The following is a 23,324-nucleotide window of genomic DNA, read 5'->3' on the forward strand; positions in this document are numbered from 1 at the left end:
TAAATATTTTTAATCTTCTAAGATTCCTGGAAGATGTAAAGGTCAGAAATAAAAAGTGCAAAAGTCGTGGAAAAATTCATGAAAATTGATCATTTTCATCCTCCCCCTTCATCCCCCCTAGTTCTGAGGCTGTGTCATGGGTCTGCCCCCCTCCCCCCGCCTGAATGGAATGGAGGATGCCCCTAGATCCTGCCCTACCCCATCCCCAAATAACTAATTAGGCTAACCACTGGGTGTCCTGCCTGGGCTTCTTGTGTACCTAAAGGGAGGCACAGATTGCATGATAGCTAGATTTTGAGAATGGAGCTAGGGTTGACTTTTTTCCACCTCAGACAGCACCCAGATATGGTTTCTTTCACAGCTCTGCCAATAATTTCCTGGGTGTCCTTAGGAAATGTATGTTTTAACATCTCAGATCTTCACTTCATTTGTGAGAAAAAGGAATTTTGCCACTAACTCCTAGGACCATTGTGAATATTAAACAAGATCTCCCCCCAAATATAAAAAGCTTAAGCTCAGTGTTTTTGGCACATTATAAACCCCAGATAAATGATGTTGTTTGCCCTATATTTTTCCTTCTTAATGTTAATTCCCTCTCCTCCAGTTTTTTTCCTTTTTTCTTTTTTTGCTTCCTTCCCTCTTTTCTTTCTTCCATTTTCTTCTTTTCACCTACATAGAGCACTGCATTTTTTTAGAAGTACACCTTAGATTTGATCATATTTGCTTTCTTAAAAACCCATACAAATCACTTCCTAGACAGCTATTATTAAATGTATGACTAAGTTTCACGAACTGGGTGTGGGGAAAGGGTTCTTTCAGATCACAAGAAAAATCCTGTCAGAGGACGTTTTGTTAATTTAAAAATCAAATTTCAAGTATAATTACTCCTTGTAAATATACACACATACACATGCATCTTCTTCATTTTTCAAATATGACCAATACAGCTTTATCATCAAGCTACTTCTTTAAAAAAAAATTTTTTTTAAAATATATTTATGTATTTACTTATTTATTTTTGGCTGCGTTGGGTCTTCATTGCTGTGTACAGGCTTTCTCTAGTTGTAGCCAGCTGGGGCTACACTTCGTCGTGGTGCACAGGCTTCTCATTGTGTTGGCTTCTCTTGTTGTGGAGCATGGACTGTAGGTGCACGGGCTTCAGTAATTGTGGCATGCGGGCTCAGTAGTTGTGGCTTGCAGGCTCTAGGCTCTCTAGGGTGCAGGCTCAGTAGTTGTGGCGCACAGGCTTAGTTGCTCCACGGCATGTGGGATCTTCCCAGACCAGGGCTCAGACCCGTGTCCCCTGCATTGGCAGGTGGATTCTTAACCACTGCACCACCAGGGAAGCCCAAGCTATTTCCTTTTTATGGCACTTTCTATGGTGGGACTCTACATTTTTAGCTCAAGTTGTAAGGCCTTGTAACCACTGAACATGCTGTTATAAAAATCAAATGACTTTTTATAACCAGGGTTAAGCACACAAATATCATTCATGTGTCCCTTTTTATAAGCACATGGCTAACCATTCTAAACAGTCCTCAGTCAAGCCTCCCTCATTTGTTAGTAATTTTAAACGGTTTATAGTACCTAGCAGCTGATTTTAAATAGCTGCATTATCTGCAGTAACTCCTACCAGCCCAATGCTGTATTTTTTATGTTAAAAGTGTCTCAGGCATTGCCTAGTATAAAAGCAGGTTACTTTTAAAAAATATCTTGGATAATTAAGACAGAAAAGCATTCTGTAATTTCAGTGTGCCATGCTTAACGTGTCTGAGAAACCAAACAAATTAAAATGAGTAGGACTCCAGGTTTCAGGATGAATGTTCCAGGATGTGCGGTTCAGCAGCATCTTTCTTTGTAATCTTTCAATTAAATGGAGTCATTAAAAAAAAAAAGTCTGCGACAATTATGTTAACCATGGATTCCAAAGAGATACACAATTCAGCTCCTGTATTAACCTAAAAACGAAAGTTTTCTTTAAAACGATATCTTACGAATTACCTTTTCACTTTAATGCACACTGATTTTGTTGTTCTTGTTGCTAATGAATTTAAAGAAACCATGGACGTGAACATGCGTTTCCACAGAACAACTGCTAAACCCTTCTAAGCTCTAAAAGCTTTTTAAAAAGTACAACTGTTAATGGCACCCCAATTCAGGAGATTGCGAACTTACTGGTGTACAAACACACATTTGTGTTCAGAGGAAGCCTGTATTTTTTAGGACACTTCCCTTTGCCACACACACACACAGGGAAGCAAAGCGGGAGGTAATAAGCAATGAAACAGCCGCCAGAACAGAACAAGACCAAGCTCCACTGTATTTAACTCTTGGGAGAGTGTAGCATCACTGGTAACAATGGATGAAACCACGAACCAATATTCCAAGCCAGAATGCAGGAGACAGAGCACATTAAGTATACTACGGTGCTCCACCACAAAAAGATATACTGTGTGGTAACTTAGTATTTAGAGCAGTTTTAGAGAAGTCCAGAAAGTAGAAGTTACATTAGTCTCCATTCTGTAGCATCTGCTGTTACCAGTCAGTAGGTCAAAATTTCTGTGAAATTTAGCATCATGCTAACCTATGGTAGTCTGATGATATCTGATTATTTTTTTGGTTAAGAAAGAATTTCTTTTATCTGAAAATCCCATCTAAGGGAACCCTCTATCCACCCATGAAGCTTGAGATCTTCCTGCTAAAGTTCTCTTCCTAGTATCTTTAAATGAGTGGTTGACTTTTATAGCATGTTTGTTAGAACAATACTTTTAAAAAATCCATTACCACCCAATTAAGGAAAAAAATAAAGTTAGGACATAAAAGTCAAAAGTAAACTAACAAATATGAGTCTATATCAATTTCAATAAGCCAGCAAACATTGAAGGAAATTTTAAACATTATTCTTAAAAAGTGAACATTAGAACTATTCTTCATGTTAAAATTTAGCATCATGGGAAGTATGACAAAATTCTGAAGTTTTTACCTGAGGGGGGGAAAAACCACACAGCTGAACAAGAGTTAATTCACTATGGCTTAAAGATGACCTTGTTCACATCTGTATTAAAATCTTGTCATTCTCTTTTCTTTAGAAATGTCTTAAGCATTATTTTTCTATTATTTGGAACAATCTATTTATCTGTCCAAAAGATGGAAAAAAATTGCTAAAAACATTGGCTGATGGGCAACAATGGAAAATAAACTTTTTAAACTTCACTACCATTCTTTGTCCATAACACAAAAGATCAAGAAACTGACAGGGAAATGAAAAAGCATATGCTACTCAAACTGATCTCTCATACCAGCTGACTAAACATATATCCTTTCTCTTTCTGATATTAACTATAAGTTTTCTAGTAAATTTCTAGCAACCACTGCATCTAAGCAGTTTTGACAAAAAGAAGGCTTATTGCTAAACATCTTAAAAACATTTACCAAGGTAATAAAAGAAATGTCATTCCCTCCTACTGAATGTTTGGGCATAAAAGAGGTATTTTTATAATGTAGTTCATGATTTACCATATCTACAGTGTCCAAAAACACAATGAAAAAGAAGCATTTTTCCAGTGGTTTGACAACTATTTGAATAAACTGTTCCTCTTTTGTTACCTCTAGTGACCAACTGCTCACTTTTAAAAGCAAAGGAGGGGAGAGTGACTGGGATAGAGACTGGAGAGGAAGGACAAGCACTCTTTTCTAAATATATTTTCTAGTATCTTTTACCATGCAAATATGGTTAAACGATTATTTTTCCTGTCCACTAATCTATAGCCAATGTGGAGGCTGCCCTCTGAACGCTTCGCACCATGAAGCTTTTCCTTAACCTTCAACTTTCACGTGTGAAACATTCATTCACCGAATTATTTATTGAGTGCCTGTTATGTGCCAGGCACTGTGCTAGGCCAGGTTATCCTGTTCAAATAGACAACTGGCAGGTACCTATGTTTCTGTGGACGTGGCACTCTAAAGATCAGAAGAACTCTACTGAGGAATGTGATTAGCCAAAGGAGGGCTGCCAAACTGATTTTTTCCCCTAAGTCAAAGGGTGCCTAGTTTTTAGGATACTAGAAGATGTTCACTTTTTACCTAAGAGTCCTTAATGCCAAGACAAATAAAAATAGAAGATCCAGTCAAAATGTTGAGAAAGTATTGGCTGGCCATGAGGACAAAGATCTTAGGGAATGGACCACTGATCAGTTTTATCTGCCAGCCTAAAAAGTAAGAGTGCAAACTTTCTTCTACAATGTTAAGCTTTGATATTCCCTAAATGATTGATAAATAATTCATGTTTTAAAATGGAAAAGATGTTCTGATAGCTGACATTCTCAAAAATTCATGCAAACCTTCCTTGAAAGTAGAAAATAATGATTCATTCATTTCCTCTCTTTGCAAGTCCAGCCTATATGGCATATAAATATTTATACATCAACATGTATAGGCAGATATTTGATTTCATATTCTATTTTAGATATACCAATAGTAACACACATACTCGCAGAAGAAACAAATAACTCTTCATTTCTATACAGGCCAGTGTTAATCTAGACTCACATATGACTGAAGCAGCTTCATGCTCGGCTGGTCTAAGCTGTGATTTGAGGCTACTGTTCCAAGCAGTAATTTTTCAAGATAAAATTTAGCAGTTTTGAAATTCTAAAACTAAACACAATTTTGTTAGACATAAAAAAAATTAACACTATAATTAATGACTGCTTCAAACTCCAAACTGCTATTGAAGATGACAGTTTGAAACCACAGAAGAATCATAAAGATGATTAATTATACAAACTGATACTTGTTTCAGAAGGTTTATATTCAAAGACCATTTATCACCAAAATGGGAATATATTAATTTCATTGAATATTGCAGATTACTCTGCACACATTTGGTTTTTATAAAATTAGATATTATTAGTGTTTTCATTTAATCAACTACTCCATAATATATAAAAGTCATTAAGTATTATCAATTCAGAAAAAAAGTGGCTTGAAAATATATTTAAATCCATTTTTATACACTAATGCTACCTGAATAAGCACACTATTTATATAATAATTAGTTTAATCATGGTCTTTTACATATGTAATTATCAAAATAAAAGCCACTGTGACTACATTCACTATAAGATAAATAATTATAACATTAATTGGAATAGCACTGTTCCTTTTCTTTTTACAACACTTTTCCTAGAAGAAATCAAGTTAATACTAAAATTAGAATCGTCTATTTTAATCAGATTATTTCAAATACATATAATTTATTATGACAAGGAAATGAAAATATTATTTCAAAGTAGCTTATTTTATATAATTATATTTATTAGCACCCCAAATCTGCCCATACAAATATATGCCTTTGTGCTTTTGACTTAACTGCACAGGTTTGTGGCTATGATAATAAAAATTCAGGTTAAAAACTGAAAAGTCCGGTTGAAAAATCCCAAATGTTTTGCTTCTATGTCATCAAATATCTAGATATTACTGGCAGAACTAAGTATCTGGATTTTCAGTTTTTATCTGGATTTTGGCATCACAGAATAGTTTATGCCAAAGTCTTTTCCATGGAGGGAAAAACCAAAAGAAGTGTTTAGTATCAGCAAAAGATAAAAATATTGTTTATCCACTGAAGAATAAGCTAGTACTTAAAAGACCTTCAAGAGTCTAGCAACTTATGGCCACACTCACTTAATGAGAAACACAAGTGTTTTGGGTGATTATAACTGGACTCTGGTAAGCTGAGCCTAGCTCTGCCCTTCTCTTCTGGAGGCTGCCAGAGCTTAGCTATGCTATCAGGCTCGTCATCAGCAGGGGATAATGGCTTTCGTAGAGCACAATAATTAAATCGACTGATTTCGAGTGCAGTTCTTTTTCATTAAGGAACTCTTATTTGAATCAACCCCCAAATTTCAGTTTAACTTCTTATTTTGTGTTCTGCATTCCCCCCTTCCCCACGGAGGGGGATTATTTATATTCAGGGCACAAATTCCTATGGAAAACTGATGTAGGCACTGTCCTACTGGAAAACATGAAATCGTTCCACAAAACAAACAATTATTGCCTCAGTGTAATCCGCTTAAAAACCATACATGTATTGTTATTTATTTTGTGTTGCTCAAACCCTTTTTGACTCCCAGTACTTGCAGTTTATCAGGTGCTCCTATGTAGAACTGCTATTTAAGCTGCAAGGAAAATGGCTCATGGAATCTCTTTCCTTTTATTCTTATTCTAGCTGGCTATGAGAATGGTTTGAGGCACATTTTAATAGTCCTCGTACATTATACCTTGACCATCACTCCAAAGTATATTGCATAGGTCATTTTTCCTATTGGGAATCCAAGTAAACTTTTCATTCTAATTTTTAATTTCAGCTTTAAAATATATTCAAATGAACATTTAGCAACTAAGATCCGATGCAGCCAAAAATAAATAAATAAATAATAAATAAATCTTTTTTAAAAATGAACATTTAAATTCATGCTTACGGTTTTAGCAGTTGCATTTGATCTCTCATATTCTCCTGCCTTTTTCCTTTCTAAAAATTTTTCAAGGCCTTTTTAACACATTGAAAAATGTCAAATTTATTGTATTTATTAAAATTTGTAATAAAATGACTGCCATTCTTTTGGCCCCAAAGAGTCATATCAAACAAGCTATATGAAATGTTGCCAAAGCTCAGGGTTAAACTTTAAAGATTAATACACATTTCCTTAGGTAATTAGTGAATGGGATACCAAGCAAATAAAGCTGGGATGATAAGATTTATTCATCTCCCAAATTACAGTTTTTAAGTTGCCATTTTATTTTTCAGATTCTACTTTAAGCTGAAATGATTTTGGAATTTTATCATTTGACTACTGTAGAAACATAATCAGGGATTTGAAACTTATGAGTATTTATCACAACTGAAAACAATCTTCTCTAGACGAGGTTAATGGGAAAAGAAATAATAGGAGGTGGAAGATAAACTGCTTCTTTCACAACTGGTGCTGCAAACAGCATTCTAACTAATTCAGATAAGCAGCAAACATAGTTGTTAGGGGATATTTATGACAGCTGCATCTGTGTGACAGCAATGAAGCATTAACAATGGCAACGGGCTTTCTATAAAACACATCTGCAAGAAAGACAGGTAGCTAGGCTATCAATCATCAGGACACGTGAATAATTCTATACTCACTGGCCCATGTGCTGTTAAAATCAGCTCCGTATGTATATATATATATAGAAAAGCTTGCTATTCGGTAAAGAGCCACAGCAGTGAGTAATTTTTATTTTTAATTCTTAAGAATATGTGTGTTCACACATCATTTTTAAAAATCCAACAATGATTAACAGGTCTCTGTGAGTGTATTCTGAAGAAGAATACACTCAACATTTTCAGGTTATATTTGTAGTTAATTTATGACTTGTTATCTTACCCATCTTTCAATTAATTTAATGGGATCATACAGCTCCAAAACAAACAGATTGCATCCCACAGTTTGGGGAGCAAAATCCTGGAAACTTATTCAAGAGCTAGGCTCATTTTTAAATTTAGATCTTAGAAAATTTAAATGGTGCATGCAACCACTGTCTATTTAAGTAACTGTTAAGATGCATGAATAGAATAAAAATTATAGCCAAATAATAAAAGGGGTCTTCTCTGTCTTTCACTGAATTCACATAACTTCCATTTATGCTAATGGGAGTTAAGCACCTGCTCTGCAAAGAAAATAGACCCCTATCTGTGAAAATAAACGTGTACAGTATATTTTCCAGATACAATGCTCAAATCAAACAACCAAAAACGTATGCTATATAAACAAAGCATCATGTGGCCTACCTGAAAACACTTCTGTTTTATATTTTACCTCCTTAGTCGTAGACCTTGAGATATTACTCATGCCTTTGCTATTTAAATGTACCAGAAAGAAAAAAAAAAGGATGGACAAACTCAATCTGGTGATTTCAGTGAGCTCATACACGATCCTCTGTTTACCCCTTCAGAAGTTCATAATAAATTGCATCAGTAAATCTGGATTCGAGCCACTGCTCTCTGCCATCATCTTAAAAGTCATGGAGGACAACTGTACGTAAGAGAGGAGGGCATGGCACTGTGCTGGGACTCCCTGCAGCAGCTGCAGCCTCAGCTGGGACAGGAGATGAGGCAGACGATTGTTAACGACCGTGACACCAGAGTCCCTTTCTGCAGCGCCCTTCTGGCTGAGCGTGAGGTCTCCCAGGAAGGCACGTGTACCTGGACTTGAATGGAGCTCTCTCCACTGGCAGTCACAGAAGTCACAGAACCTGTATCAGGAGGTTCTTGACAACGAGGTGGACAGAGAAAGGCTGCCCCTCTCGACTCCACCTAAAGTAGGCATCATAGAGATCTTTCCCAAAACTCTATTATACTTTCAGTTAAAATTATGATGTGATCAAAAGAGGGTTGTGGGGAGATACATTAGAATATCCACCAAATATCCAAATATCATGATATTTAGAATATAATGTCATTGCTATTCTCGTCCAACATTTTTAAATAGTCTTAAGGAATAGGTAATAATAATATCATATGGCATGTACTACATTTAACCCTATCTCTATAAAGATTTCTCCTTCCTAATGGTCTAGGTCAAGGCCAAAATTTTTAATTTCTGATCTGCATTGTGAGTGGTATTGAAAGCAGTACTCTTGCGGACAGGAGGGGATACAGAATTTGAGGGGCCCAGTGCAAAATGGAAACATGGAGCACCTTGTTGAAAAATGTCTTAACAATTGGAAGACAATGACAACAGAGCATTAAACCAAGCTCAGGGCTCCTGTGCACGGGGCCCTGCGAGACGGCACAGGTGGCACAACCACGAAGCCAGCCTCGCTCTGAAACAGGACCTTACGAAAGATAGCCTGCTGCCCCCTCCTCCTCCCTTCTCCTCAGCCAAACAAACAGAGGTCTCGGTCAAGTAAACCATGGGAGAATGAACGTGAGATGTCCTCCAGTAGACAGACACCAGTTCTATGTACTGAGGTCCCAAGGAAAATGGAGCCACAAAGTGTCCTCTAAAAACTACCATTTACTTCCTTATACAGATTGTATTGTAAGGCTTATCTAAAAGTGTTCCATCTTCTTCCTAGAGGGTTCCACAAAGCAAGGTTTTCTATCCAAAGGCCAGCGTGACCCTGGTGATGGGCTCTGTTTTAATGGGGAGTGGAGGACCAATTTTGAATACAGATAATGGTAGCACTGTCTCCTGGCAATCTGATCCTCAGTGACATATTTTTTCTCTTTCTCTGTATTTTTTTCCTTTTAAAATCACTTCCTGCTTAAACCCCTTCGCTCTCGTCAGCCGTGCACCAGTGTTGGATTTGACCTCAAATTCTAAATGGGCCAGGCTGCCGTAAAGGCGCTCTGCCTGGCTTTCTGCAGTGCAGGTGATTAGGAAGGCTGGGAAAGCACTGTTTAGGGGGTGCCCTTCTCCTCTAAGGACAGCTGTGCTCTGTCAGGTCTAGGTTGGTGAACGAGACAATAGTAATTACAGTTATGGCAGCATTTGCCTATGAGCTACCATCTCTCCGAAGTGGGCTTCAGCTAAACTCAGCTGGAGGAGTTGTCTTTCCTTTTAGGATGTGGAACCTCTACAGAGTTGGTCTTCAGAGACTTAGAACAGGCTATAGTGGCAAGCAAAGAGAAACAGAAAAGGACCCCTTTATTTCTCCCCCAAAATACATATAAGTATTTTTGTAAGGTATTTACAAATTTAAGAGAAAAACTATACTTACAACAAAATTATCTTGTAAAGTCTGAGTTTTTCTGAGCTATAGGTTACTTTTTAGGATCAAACAATACCGAAAGAACTGTTCAAATGTATAAGCTTATCCTGATTTTCGGTCGTTCAGAAAAGGGCTAGAAGATTATAATATTACCTACTCTCAATAAAAGAGTATATCCCCCCCCTTTTTTTTTCCTGGTAGTGAATTTGTAGGGATAAACAACCCTACAAATTGTTTGGCCTATTATATGTCACAGAGATTTTTTCTACAGCCTGTCTAGACTCCAGACAATAGGTGAGACTGGCCTAGAGTTGCAGACATTTCCATAGTCTGTAATGTCCCTTAGAAAAGTAAGGGCAATAATACAAAAATGAAAACCAGCCTGATCTGCTGGTACGATAGGAGAAATATGAGTATGACAACACTTTACAACTTAGAAATGATGACAACAACCTAGGAAGAAGTTTCAGCAGCCATATATCAGCCAAAGCAACTTTTACAAAATCATACATACTCCCCAAATATGAGTCATATTCAAGTAATGTTGTCCAATGGCTATAAAATCACTTTATTGCAGAAAATTCTGCATATATGTTAATGTTATGTTGTATTTTCTTACTGCCTAGAGGTGGTGTGTGTGAATGTATATTACATATATATGAATATATGACCACAAATTATTTGTGGTCAACATACAGATTTTTCAAAATGCCTTACTTTAAATAAACCAGATTGTTAGACTATTCTGCTTTTCAGCCCTCTTGGATAAAACAATTAATGTTGCATATAATCTTAAGAGAATTAAGGGATGTTATGTATAAGCAAGGGAAGTGGAGAAAAGAGTTTTTAAATTTCATCTATTTTCTACCATTTCGTCTCTGAGCATGTCTCCACACCTATTTTCTCTCCTACAATTGTACTTGTTCTAAACAAAGGAAAGGAGGAGAGAAACCTTTTGTTTCTTTATATTCTCCTTCTTTGCTACCTTTTAAATTTTTTAATAAATGAACCAATGTAGAATACGTGTTTTTGTTGCTTGGTTTTATGATGATGAAGACCATGAAAAAGATGCACTGATTTTAAATATTCATTGAAGAAAATATTGCTTTAAAAATATTGGCAATATTTTTAATTCAGAGGGTATTCTCTTTCTCAAAGACTCCAAACTACGTCAATAGTCACTGGACCATTTGCATCTTCACCACTGGGGATGAATATTAACAGAATCTTTGTCACTGTTAGAATGACTCAGCTTATGACATCAGGAGTAGTTGAGGGGCAGTGGGGGGCGGGGGGGGGGGTGGCGTCTAATGAAATAGACAGCATGCAGTGAAAACAAGAGATTCTTCTAGCTGTTCTCCTTAGAGTTGTACACCCCCAAACAGAAAACTCCCATCTCTGAAGTCATGTAGTTCCTGTCTCTGGCCGAATTAAAACACATACATACACACACACAAACACCAACCAGCTTGTTTCAACACAACCAACTCTACCATATAGCATCATCAAAAGTTCCATCATAGAGCAAACCATCTAGGATTGCCAAAATTATAGAAAGCTCATTGATGAAACCATAAAGAACCCTTCTCAGTGTGATCAGCTATGCCCATCCACCAGGCACTCAAAGAGCACTCCCTAGGTCTAGGACATTATACATACAAATGCAGTATATTTTCCCCCAGAATGCAAATGTTAGATTCATATTACACGAAAACAATTTACACAACACTCTTATTTTGTTTTGCTTGAAAGTTCAATATTTTCTTTGTCGTTAAGAAAAAAACTCTTTAACCTCATCAGAAATAAAGGTTTTTGTCAATACTTTCTCATAGAGTAAAAACAAACAGATATGCTTCTGTAAAATTGACTGATAATGTAACATTAAGTATAGTATGAATATTCAAGGAGATTTATATGAAAAAAAAGATGTAGTTTTTTCTTTTGATATGTGCCATGATATTCAGAATGACTTTACATGTCATATAACAGGATAAACCAGAGAAGTATACACTGCATATAATAACTTTGAATATCATGAAAATGATACAAAGTTCTGATTCGCCTCAGCTTTTTTAATTGGCTACTTTTAATTAAAGAGTAATAGTATATACCTTTTAATTGAACACACCAACTAAAGCTTGACTTTTCAAACTAAACAACAAATTCCAAATTCAATGTTTGCATGATGAATTTGGCAAACTTTTCATTTTCATGAAACTGGGGGGAAGTGCCATGCTTCATCACAGGATAGCTGGGAATTCTACAGCACTCTGAAAGAAGCCCGATCATTATCTAACGCAGGGTCCTGTGCGTGGAGACGGAAGACCAAATTAGGCCCTGAGGAAGTCTCACTAAACTCCCACTGAAGTCAATGGAAATTTGCAAACGCACTAGAGAGGGCTCTCAGGGCCCACAAGGTGCTGTCAGTAATTTTACTAGGTCTTCAAACCAGATATACAAGCAAAAACAAAACAAAAAAAACTGAACAACAAAAACAAAATCAAAACACCCAAACCAAATAACATGTACCTCTCCGACGTCATAGATCCAAATACGGCCTTCTGAGTCCCCAACGGCAACTTCTTTGCCACCTTGAGCCCAACGAACACGGTTTAGGGCGGATGCCCCCTCAATGGCCACACTTGCTGTTGGAACCTGCCAAACGGGTTACAACAAAGAATCTCTGAATATGAATTTAAATATACGAATTCACAACGATACGTTTAACTGGATGAGTCACCACTGCCTGTGTGTGCATTAAGTACTATATATCCCTTGTGCAGGGGTGAAAAGGATTCATTGTTCTTAAATCATATGCTCCACTGAATTAAAGAGTAGAGAGAAGAGACGCTTCAACAAAAAAGGAAAAGAGGGAGAGTCTTTTTCCACAGTCAATGGGCAGTGAGTGACATAAATATTTCTTCGGATTATGCAGGGTGCACAAACAACATACAAACACAGCAGCTAAATGGGATACTTCTTGATCAGGTCATGATTTATGGATCAATGGAGGGGGAGATTTCAGGATTTACCAAGATTAAGGATACTATAAAAGGGGGAATGGGGTATATGGTGGAATAAACGTCATATTAAGGGTCTTCAGGGGAAAGAAATGTATTGACCCCTCAAAACCTCATCAGGGAGGGGATGCTCAGAAGAAGAAAAAGTAAGCAGGTGAAAAACTTCAAAACTGCAAGTTCTCCTTTCTTTTTTCTTTTCTCCGCCGCCCCCCCCCCCACCTTTTTTCTTCCTCCTAGCAATACCAAGGTGTAGGAAGTTCTCCATAACTCTGAAAATGTCCTCAGGGTGATATCCTGATAGAATGTAGCACTTACTTGTAGAAAAGGCCTTACATCTCCTTTAATAAACACCTGAAATCTGACAATGTTGATAATTACAATATTAATCATTATTAAAGTGAACCAGAGGTGCTGAAATGGAACCTGCAGTATTTGTTACAAGAACCTTAATATTTGGAAAAAGAATTTTAGTGGGTCTACCCCTCTTTTCATGATCAGTTGTGTAAACACTCATCTTGAAGGTTGGAAGTTTATAACTGATAGAAAGATCAGATCTCCAAGCCTTCTACAAGAAAGTTGAATAGGAATGACAACAGCCCATTAAAACCAAGAAAAGGTAAATGTTAAAACAAAAAAGGAAAAAAATATATAGTGAAAAGAGGGCCACCAACATCATCTTATGCCACTGTTTTAAGACCTGTGTCTAATAAACATGTCCTATTAGGATGGAAACACCACATGTACTGTGCCTTAGCTCCCCTGGCATTCTGCTATTCAGGGAATTGAAACCATCTGTTTATATGACATTACTGACCCAATACCTATCTTTAAAATAGCAATAAAAACTCCATCATATGTAAGAATCTATGTTTAAACTTAATCTTGAAATCAATAAAAATTCTTTTACCTGCTTAAATCACTGTATGTCAATTGAAAGCAAAAATGTAGAAGTCCCCAGCTCATTTATTTATTTTTTTTAATACACAATTTCTACAATAAAGGGACCTGCTGTTCAGTGCTGGAGACTGAATTTTTAACCAAACTTTTTAAAGGCCGAAACAATGTGAATTTAGTTTGGGCCATAATTCTGTCAATGCACTTTATTATTAGTGCGCTACTCAGCAAAGAAATCTGCGATTCAGCTATAGAGTTTCAGAGTTAACTTTTTTTTTTTTTTTTCAGAGTTAACTTTTAACTCCATAATTTAGAGAGATCATACAGGATCCTACTTTCTCTAACGCTAGTTAGTATCAGATTTTATCTGTGAAGAATCTCAAAAATTGAATAAAAAGTATTTAATCTTAAATATAATAAATAATCACTCAAAAGAAAGTGATTTTTTTGATACATTTTAAATTATGCCTAAAACATTTTAAAGAATTTTATTTGGAATTAAGTAAAGTAGCAAACTGGAATAATAAATATTTTAACCATTTAAAAATATCTTCTTTTCATAGATATTATAAATGGTTAAAAAAAAAAGGCTATCACAGCCTATAACATGTGCTAAAAGAATTATCAAATGCATGAAGAAAATGACAAAAATATATTTTATTAGTTTGACTAGTAATGAGCTTTCAGAATTTGATGAATCTATAATGAAAATAATCCACATATTGTCTCTGGCTTTCTTACTCTTGTATCTCAGTTTCATATATATTTTCATATTTTTTTAAAGACTCAATCATTTTAATTGCAAAGACAGGATGTATACACATAATTTACTACATTGTGTAGAGGTCAGTGACACTGAAGTAGGTGAATATGAACTATCCTTGCATAGGAGCAGCCGGAATAACTTGGTTTAAAAGCACAGTATTTTGAACAAGGACAAAGAAACACTGAGACTTCAGGTTTTTTTTTTTTTTTTTTAAACAAATCTAATTCCTAATCGGACAAATATTTGAAAAATCTTATTCAACTTGATAGAAGGCAAAAATGAGGGTTTTAAAAAGTGTTCAGTTCATTACTGGATATGAATCAGACTCAACGTATCTACTATTATTGTGAAAGCAGAACTACAATCACGCGAAACTAAACGATCTGCATGCCGAGTAACAATTTTTTTAAATGGTTAGCAATAAAACACTTATGTGGTTGTCTCTTGATACCTAGAGCGAGGGAAGGGAAAAAAATCACGTTTGGCAATGCTGACATATTACTTTTGTTTTACCTAAAAAGCCGATTAAAACACAAAACTAAACGAGAAGAGTTGCAGAGGAATTACTGTGGAGTTGGTAGAACACTCCATTACATCATAGTTGCATATCACCTGAACTCACTTCTACTAAATCTGATTTCTGACCGGGTCTCCTAAATCAATCTGGAAAATGTGTTTTTGGTTGTTTAGAGTGAATTGAGTTTATTCTAGCAGATAGAAACAATATGATTTTAATCAACGGTGATGAAAGACTTTGGGAAACCATTACATCGTAGAGTAATAACACCTTTCTATAAAAGCAATAACGTTATAAACATTTCAACATCTGAAATGATGGGCACTGCACGTATTCGTGCCCTTTATTTCCAAAGATGCTTCATTACATAACTCTTGTCCTTGTCACACACTTCTGGTAGCCAAAAGGAAAAAATAGACGTAAATGGAAAGTTTTTTTAAAAGACAACTATTTGGCAGTGGTTTTAGGTGTATATAATCTTGCAAGATACAATGACTCAATAATAACACCTGAAGGATATTTCCCTGCCCCCTCCCAGAAAAAATACTAGGGGAGCCCGTCCTTCCTCATATCCTCCAGCTGTAGGCTTCCTAATTAAAAAGGCCGAGCTGTTTCCTGCTCAGAACACTTCAAAAGACCTCTCTCTCCTTCTCCACTTGACATGTAGTTTTCAGCACTTGTTCTTCTTACCTGTCCATTCTTATTGATGGAGAGCTGCCCTGAATCACAGACCAGGAGATGACGACGAGACCATTTTATTGTATTAAACTGAAGAACATTTAATATTCACGTTTTTTAAAAAAACCCAACCAAAAACTCTGCTACCTGAATTAGCACCTCAATAATTTTGAGAAAGTGTAAAAAAGGAAAAATATACGTGGCATAATTTTTAAAACATTAATATATATAGCAAAAATTTTAAAAAGACTATTTCCTTATTGTTAATTGCTTTTTGAAAAGATTTTGCACTTGTGAAGGACTCTAAATGTGACATGTTAAAATCTCACTTAAAAAATACTGAGTTTAACATACATGTTCAGAGTTAGAAACTTATAAAAGTCTGTCTGTCAGTTCGGTATCTTAGACAAGGATTATTCACCTTGTAAATTTCAAATGGATAATAGATCTAAACATAAACAGTCAAGAGAATCATCTTTTATGGATTTAAAACAGAAATTGTGCAAGTAGCAAACACTGGCAAATAGCCCTTTTAAAAAGCCCAATCTCAAGTCAAAGTCCACAAAAGCTTACTTTTCCAAGTGTTTGCCAATAGAGTTATTTCAACACCCTGAAATATGCCCGAGTGTCCTTTCCCGCAGTAAAAGGCGTGAACACGTATGGTTTTGCTCTTTGCAGAGAAGGGTCGTCAACTGTCCAAGATTCCGCCACGGTTTAGGGATGAAGTGAGATTAAATGATTTGGGGCCAACGCATCTGCCAATACCCTGCACAGCAGCGGAGAATGGGGGGTCGGCAGCCCAGCTGCAATTGGAGGGTCTGTCCAAAAGAGGCCATTTCAGAGAGAGGGGGAGACGGAGAGAGGCCGACGGCGCCCCCCTCCCAGCCCGCCCGGCCCGGCCCGGCGCCTGCGCCGCCGCTCACCTCGGTGTCATTGTTGAGGTTCCAGAGGTCCAAGCGCCCCATCCCGTCCACGCAGGCAAAGAGCGCGGGATGCACGGGGGACCACATGACATCGTACACATAGTCTGCATTGTCTTCAAAGGAGTAGAGCGGCTTGTTGTGCTGTAAAGCAGAGAGACCGTGAAGACTTTGTGGCGCTGCGGCTGCCTCGGGCTGTCTAGCGAGCCTAATTAAAAACTTTGCACATTCACAAAGTGTCATAAAACTTCCCGAGATGAAAGTCCTCGAGAAGGTGGACCGCAGCTTTAATGTTACTAGAACTGTCCACTGGCATAAGTAAATACGGTGGGGGAGGGGGGAGGGGGGCGGGGCAGGCGGGGAGGAACTCTTAAGGGGCTGGGGGCTGGGACGGGCGGGGGGAGGCGGTTTCAGACACAGTCGTGCGAGACATTCCTGACAGGTGGCCGGGGGTACCCAGGAGCTCGGAGTTCTCGGCGGGCTACGCTCTGCGAGTCGCTCAGGGCCCGAACCCAGGCGTGCTCTGCCTGCCGGGATCAGACCCGCGGGGACGGCTCTGGAAGCCACGGCGGTCCCGGCGACCCAGAACCCTTCGCATTGAAGGCAACGCCTGCCACCTCGCGGTCGTTTTCTGTAGCTGCAACTCTGCTTCCAATCCAACTCGAGGCCAAATTTATACTTTAATGGCTCCTCTGCGGCGGGGATGGGGATACATATTTTAAAGGGATTTGTAGCTCTTCCGGGAGGTGAAAAATCTCGCGGTTGGTTCTGAGTCTCTGGTCTCTCTCTCCAGGGTCAGTTCACCCAAATCAGGTGGACTGGCGGGACTCAATGCAATGCCCCTGAACCTTCGTAGGATGCGAACCACGTTTTCTAGATTACTCAGTATTTCTAAGAGCCCTGAAATCGGTGTTCTGGGGGAAAATGCACTAGCACACCCCTACTGCATACAAATGCTTCCCCTTCGGAGGGATACAATAAATTAAAATGGCACTCTTGATTTCCTGTGAATATTGTCACATCAAAATAGCACAGAAGTCAGAGGCAAGTTTGAAAGTACACCAGAAATAAAACGTAATTGGACTTCATGAATTATTCATTCCATCTGGCTTGTCTTATTCTAATTTCTGCATAATGGCTTTACTAATCCCTGATCAATTAATGTAAAATGAAATTTAAATGATAATGAAAGCCCTAGAGATAAAAGAAATTAAGCATTCTTATATCCTCTGACAGAAATCTAAACAATGGGAGTTTTTTCCCCCAATGTCTTCTTCATCTGTACAGCTGTCTGTACTCCTTTCATGGGTTCAGCTGAATGCCTGTACAGGCCAGAGTAATAAGATCAAAAAACAGTAACATACAATATGAACAATCAAATACTTTCTGCAGAAAATGTTCAAAGAATGTATCTGTGGGGAATCAGCTCCAAATATTCGAGCAAACTCCAAAAATGTACTGTGAGTGAAAATAAAATGCACAAAATGCGTGTGCTGAAATCAAGGTGAGAAAAATCATGGGAAGACAATAAAACTCCCACAGCCTAACCCTAATGCAAAAATTTGTTAAGGTAGTGACTATACGTGATTTCTCTTTCCAGGAATTATCTTGCTTTGGCGTTGCTGAGACGTGAACACAACTCTAAGACTATTAAAGCAACGGAAGATTTTAGATGGGACATTGTATGTGTGGGGCAGGTGGTGTGTGTGGTCTTATTTTTAATTTAAGTAGTACCTAAAAAAAACATGTGACATTGAGATCTCAAAAAGAATTAAATGGACATTTAGCCTTATAGTTTTGTATTTTAATACCCTATACCTCTTTTATGCCAAAAAGTTTATTATATCCCCTATGTGCACTGTAATTTGGAGCTAAGATTATCTGCCTATTTGCTATTTATGTAGCTTTTTTTCTTCCTCTCACTGTTTGGACGAGGTGATTCAAACTACCTTCTTCAGCAAATCTGAATACCCAATGACCTTAAATTAATATGATTATATCATCTTTTTTTCTTATTAATATAAAAAAAGGCAGGGTGGAGTAGCTGCTCCTTCACTGACTACTTGTGAATATTAAATTCTAAGTCTTCGTAGAAGATTATTCCTGCCCCAAATTCTTGATTTTGTAGCTAGCTAGTCGCTATTTGTTAGAGAATATGAGTAACACATTTTTCTTAAAATCAAAGAGTAGAAAAGACTTACACATGCTTTAAAAAGTCAGTTCTCAGTATCTTCTCTTAATAAACCAGCTGATAGTATAACTGAGTATACAGAGGTCTAGACATAGATGCACACATACATTCAATAAACACATAACTCATCTTCAGTCCTTGCTTTGATCAATTAGAAAACCATCTAGCTTTAAACAGTCATTTTCTAAGGAGTTGATATTATTCGATATGTTAATTCTCTCAAATTATGCTGCTAATCTCTAGTGTTGTTTCTTTCCTTTTTTCTTTTGGTGTCTTCCTTTTGAAGAAACTTGGTCAAAACTCTAGTATATCCTGGAGATGTTACTTTTTAAACATCTGGAAATAACTGCTTTGCTCATCTTACCAAAAACCAATTTTCTCGTGTTTAACAGTATTGTATTGAAATGCTGTTATTCCCTAGGTTTTCTTCAGCTGCCTTATCACCTCCCACCTCCAAGACTGAAGTCACTGTGCAAGTAATTCTAAGCTACAGATTGTGCATGTTTGGGGCAGGGAGAAGGATTTATATTTTCAAAGGCTTTGTTCTAACTTTGATAAATTCAAAGGATGAAGAAGTCTTGGTCGAGATTGAAGGCATTTTTAGGGTGGCAAGAGGACCGACATCTATGAACCAACAGTTCCCACGTTTAGAACGGCACATGCTATAGGCATAGGCTAATGCCACTCTTACAATAGTAAGCAGTGCTATTCCGAATATTAAGTGCAGTTTTTTCAATAGAGGAGTCTTCCAGTCTATCTTATTTGGGACTCAAAGGGTAAGCTGAAAACCTCACTGAAAATTTGTCTCAAACACTTAATATAAAACATTTCATAATTTACATATATATCATGAAATATTAACAAAATATATCAAAAGCATTAGGGTCTAAAGATTCTGTTTTTGAATTTTGAAACATGTTTGTATCTACAAAGTTGTTATAGCTTGCTATTGCACTATCACCGATTTTAGAACACTACAAGTTTTGAAAAGGTGGAGAGTGTAGGGGCAAATGTGACCAATGATTTTTGAGGACGATACTATAATATCATTTATATATATTAAAGATACAGAAGCTTGGTGATTTTAAATATTAACCCTGCAAAATACTCAAGGCCATTTACTAAATTAAATATCATTCTACTATGTGTTACCATAGAAAGCGTTTTTTAAGACAATCAAATTTCACTAGACACAAACCCCTTCACTTGCGTATTCTCTTTTCTGATGCCCTGTTTGGTATCAGAGACCTGTTGGAGAACAAAAAGGAAAACTGCCTTGTAACGCAGCCTACGGCATGTGTGACACATGCCAATGAAATAAAGCTGCGACGCCCTGTGTTTTAGACGGGTTTCCAGAACTGTGCCAAAATGTTAAAATATCCAGACACCGACCAGTGTGATTTTAATGCCCTGATTCTCAGACAGAGCGGAGAAGCAGGCTACCAGTCACCTCCCAGACAGACTTGAAGGGCAGGAAAGGGTACATTATTGGGTGCTTGCGTGTGCCTGACTCTATACACACATTGTCTAATTTAATCCGCATAAAATCTCTGTAAGGTAGACGGTATTTACAGAAGAGAAAATTATAGTTCAGGAAAGTTAGTAACTTTCCCAAGGCCACGAAGGTTGTAAGTGGTGGTGTTGGATTTGGTTCTCTGGTTTTTCTAGCTGTTAAGCACATCCTCTATATGCTGGAACCGTGTGGTCCTCCATGAAACACAGTGAAGGTCTTCGGTCTTTACAGAAAGAGCAAAAGATCTGTTACCTCTCCACTTTGCTGTCCCCGTCAATTCAACCAATACTTACTAAGCACACACTGTGTAACTTGTAGAAAGAGTTCAAAAATATCACATGCACAATGTTTCATTTCCTGAATCGGTTATTAATAATCCTGAAGATGTTACCCATACAATTCCAGGCATCCTTAGCACCTTGTGACACTAACAGAAGTCTTTCTCTCCTGAAAACTAGGAAACAGGATGGAAATAGGCCTTTAGCCAGCAGAGATTAAAGCAGGCCATGCATTAGAGAGCAGAATAAAATGATGCTAAGAGGCAAAGATCCGGGTTCAAGTTCACTGAATGTCTATACGACTTTGGGTGAGGGACTCATCTGATAGATGGGGATAACACAGGGAGTATGGAATAGAAAAGGAAGTAGGAGAAAGTGGAAAAACTACAGACCTTGGGAAATTTAACTTAACTTTCTTGGATCTGCAGTTTATTTTTCATCTGTAAGATGGAAAGCTAGAGCAATTGACCTCAAGGGTTCCCACTGGCTTTGTGATTCTATGACTCTGTTCTGTGGTAAGGGCTGAGTGGAATAAAGCATGTGAAAGTTTAACAAAGAGTTATTCAAAACTAAGTATTATAATTAAAGCCATCTTCCTTGATGTTCTGTGGAATTCATATCATAGTGATTCTTTACTTTGTATTTCACCAAAATACACAAAGATGTACGAGGGTAGTTTTCAGTGAGAAAAATTGAAATAATAAAAGTAATAAAAGACCTCCTATTTGACCAGAGAAGGGGTAAAGAATATTAAATTTACATAAGAGAGGCAGGTAGTGAACTCTGTTCAAAAATGAACAGTTGCAACACCCATCAACGTTTTACAATAAAGACGATCTCTGGATTGAGCTTTGATTTTACAAGTATACTTCTGACAATGAATAGAGCTGCGTATTTTTCCAATCAGTTAACTGTAAAATGATTTCATGAGAGGTGAATTTCTATTTCTGACGTTAGAAATGTACCAAAGTCACATCCAGGGAATATAGTGTTTGTTTTATTTTCCTCTATATGATTTATTTTCCTCCTATCAGGCAGCTCAAGGCATCCTAATGGGCTTTAGTTTTTTGAAGGTTGGTGAATAGGAAGATTTGTGTTAAAATGCCTCCTAATACCTCCAAACACTGTGGTTCTTGAGGTTGCATTTGCCTGTAAATGATTAGCTCTCAAAGCCAACTTAGAAATGTCTACCCAAACCATGAACCTTTCTTTTGGTGAGGAGGGAGTGGGGAAGGGGGTATTACATGGGTAGGTCAGGTCGGGGCGGACAACTAACAGTAGAATTTCTATATTTTTATTCTGAAATAAAAGGAAAACAAATGGAATCTTACCTTGAAAACCTATATCTTGTTGGGGGAAAAATGATGACCAAAATACTAAACAATGAGTAATAAGAAAATGTCCTTCAAAAATTGTCATGTGGGTTCCTGTGAAGTAATTAAAATAAATAGCCAGCTAGTTCTTCCAGGAAACATTAAAATGTGAGACCACAATATCACTTTTTAAAAAACCACCAAAGGACCCCCAAACTTCAAGCTCACACAAAAATGGATGCTTCTACCATAAAAAGAAAGTGCTTAAACAAACAAACAAACCCAAACTCACAAACCAAACCAAACCAAACCACCAACTTTCTTGGCCCAAAAGAAGCGTTGCGAATTTGGTATTATGGCTGGAAAACATTATTTGCAACTTAATGTAGTGTCTTTCTAAAGCACAAAGTATCCTGTATTTATCTTAATTTCTGTGGCTAATATTGTAACAGTACTCATGATACCCAAATCATATCTTTACCTGCTTCTACCATGGTCAGAAATTCAAAATCAGGCATAGACACTTTGGGTGAGCTATTCTTAACAGAAGATGTACAGTGGGTCTGTTTGTTGTTTGTGTGCATTAACCAAAAATACATTTAAGGACTTTAACTTGAATTAGTTAAAAGAATTACAAAGAAGGTTATAGAAATCCAGGAATTTAGCATTTGCCTCTCTATAAATGTAGAAGTTTTGCTAAATAAGTACTGAAGCCACATAAAAGGTGTTCTTTGCTGCACTACCTTCCTCTACGGCTTATTTGCATGGAAGAATCCTTCTAATCCAGGAGGCGCCACCAATAAAGAGGATAATTATCCATATAAAAGAATGTATACATATTCACAGGTTCTGACTAGTATTTGAGTGTTTAAAGCCACGGAAAAAGCTACCAGCTTTGCCTCCCTCATTCATAAAAGGAGTATTTCCCCACACTGGCACGAGTTTTATGCATATCAGCTCCACCTAAAGGTTCTCCTTTAAAACAGGCATTTTAGTGAAACAAATCTGTACAGAATCCTTGTGAAGACACTCAGCAAGCAGGGGTGCTCTTCTGAATTGAGCTGTTTGCATTCACCTCAGCTGCTAGGGCTCTTTTGGTAAGTTCTGCCTCTGGGCTTATTTGAGTCGAGGCAGGGCAGAGACAGTCACTCGACGGTTGGCTCATTGGTACCATGTGGGTGGCCATCCTCTGGACTGACCGTGTCTCTCTGACAGACTCTGTGGCTGTAGAAGGAAGCAAGCAAGTTCAGAAGAGCCCCTCTTTGGTTACTGCTGCCCCAATTCTACTCCTACCACGGCCGAGTGGTTTCATATGCAACATGACGTTAGTTAGAGAAAGAAACATTCGATATGAAGATAATGTTCAGGTGGATGAGAGCCTGTATTAGGAGGCAGGCGGGAAGAGATGGAGACTGGTGTGAAGGATTAGCCGGTGTAGAGGGATGACCTAGGGCTGGACCTAGAAGCAGCTAGAAGTGTGGTTGTAGCCG

The 23,324-nt window shown here is 37.5% G+C and overlaps 1 protein-coding gene across 2 annotated transcripts in view; it reads right to left on the reverse strand.

The window, feature by feature from the left end:
* DYNC1I1 (dynein cytoplasmic 1 intermediate chain 1) overlaps positions 1-23,324 on the reverse strand; it is a 333,523-nt gene that overhangs the window by 8,439 nt on the left and 301,760 nt on the right. The window contains exons 14-15 of one of the 2 annotated variants that reach the window (XM_061197769.1): positions 16,543-16,683; positions 12,274-12,399 (exon numbers count right to left, since the gene is read on the reverse strand). In XM_061197769.1, the coding sequence (XP_061053752.1) occupies positions 12,274-12,399; positions 16,543-16,683 (267 nt within the window). Of the gene's footprint in view, positions 1-12,273; positions 12,400-16,542; positions 16,684-22,969; positions 23,059-23,324 lie in introns of those variants that run through there. The other variant, XM_061197770.1, reaches the window with a different exon arrangement.

The sequence above is a fragment of the Eubalaena glacialis genome, chromosome 8 (genome assembly GCF_028564815.1).
Source record: "Eubalaena glacialis isolate mEubGla1 chromosome 8, mEubGla1.1.hap2.+ XY, whole genome shotgun sequence".
NCBI lineage: Eukaryota > Metazoa > Chordata > Mammalia > Artiodactyla > Balaenidae > Eubalaena > Eubalaena glacialis.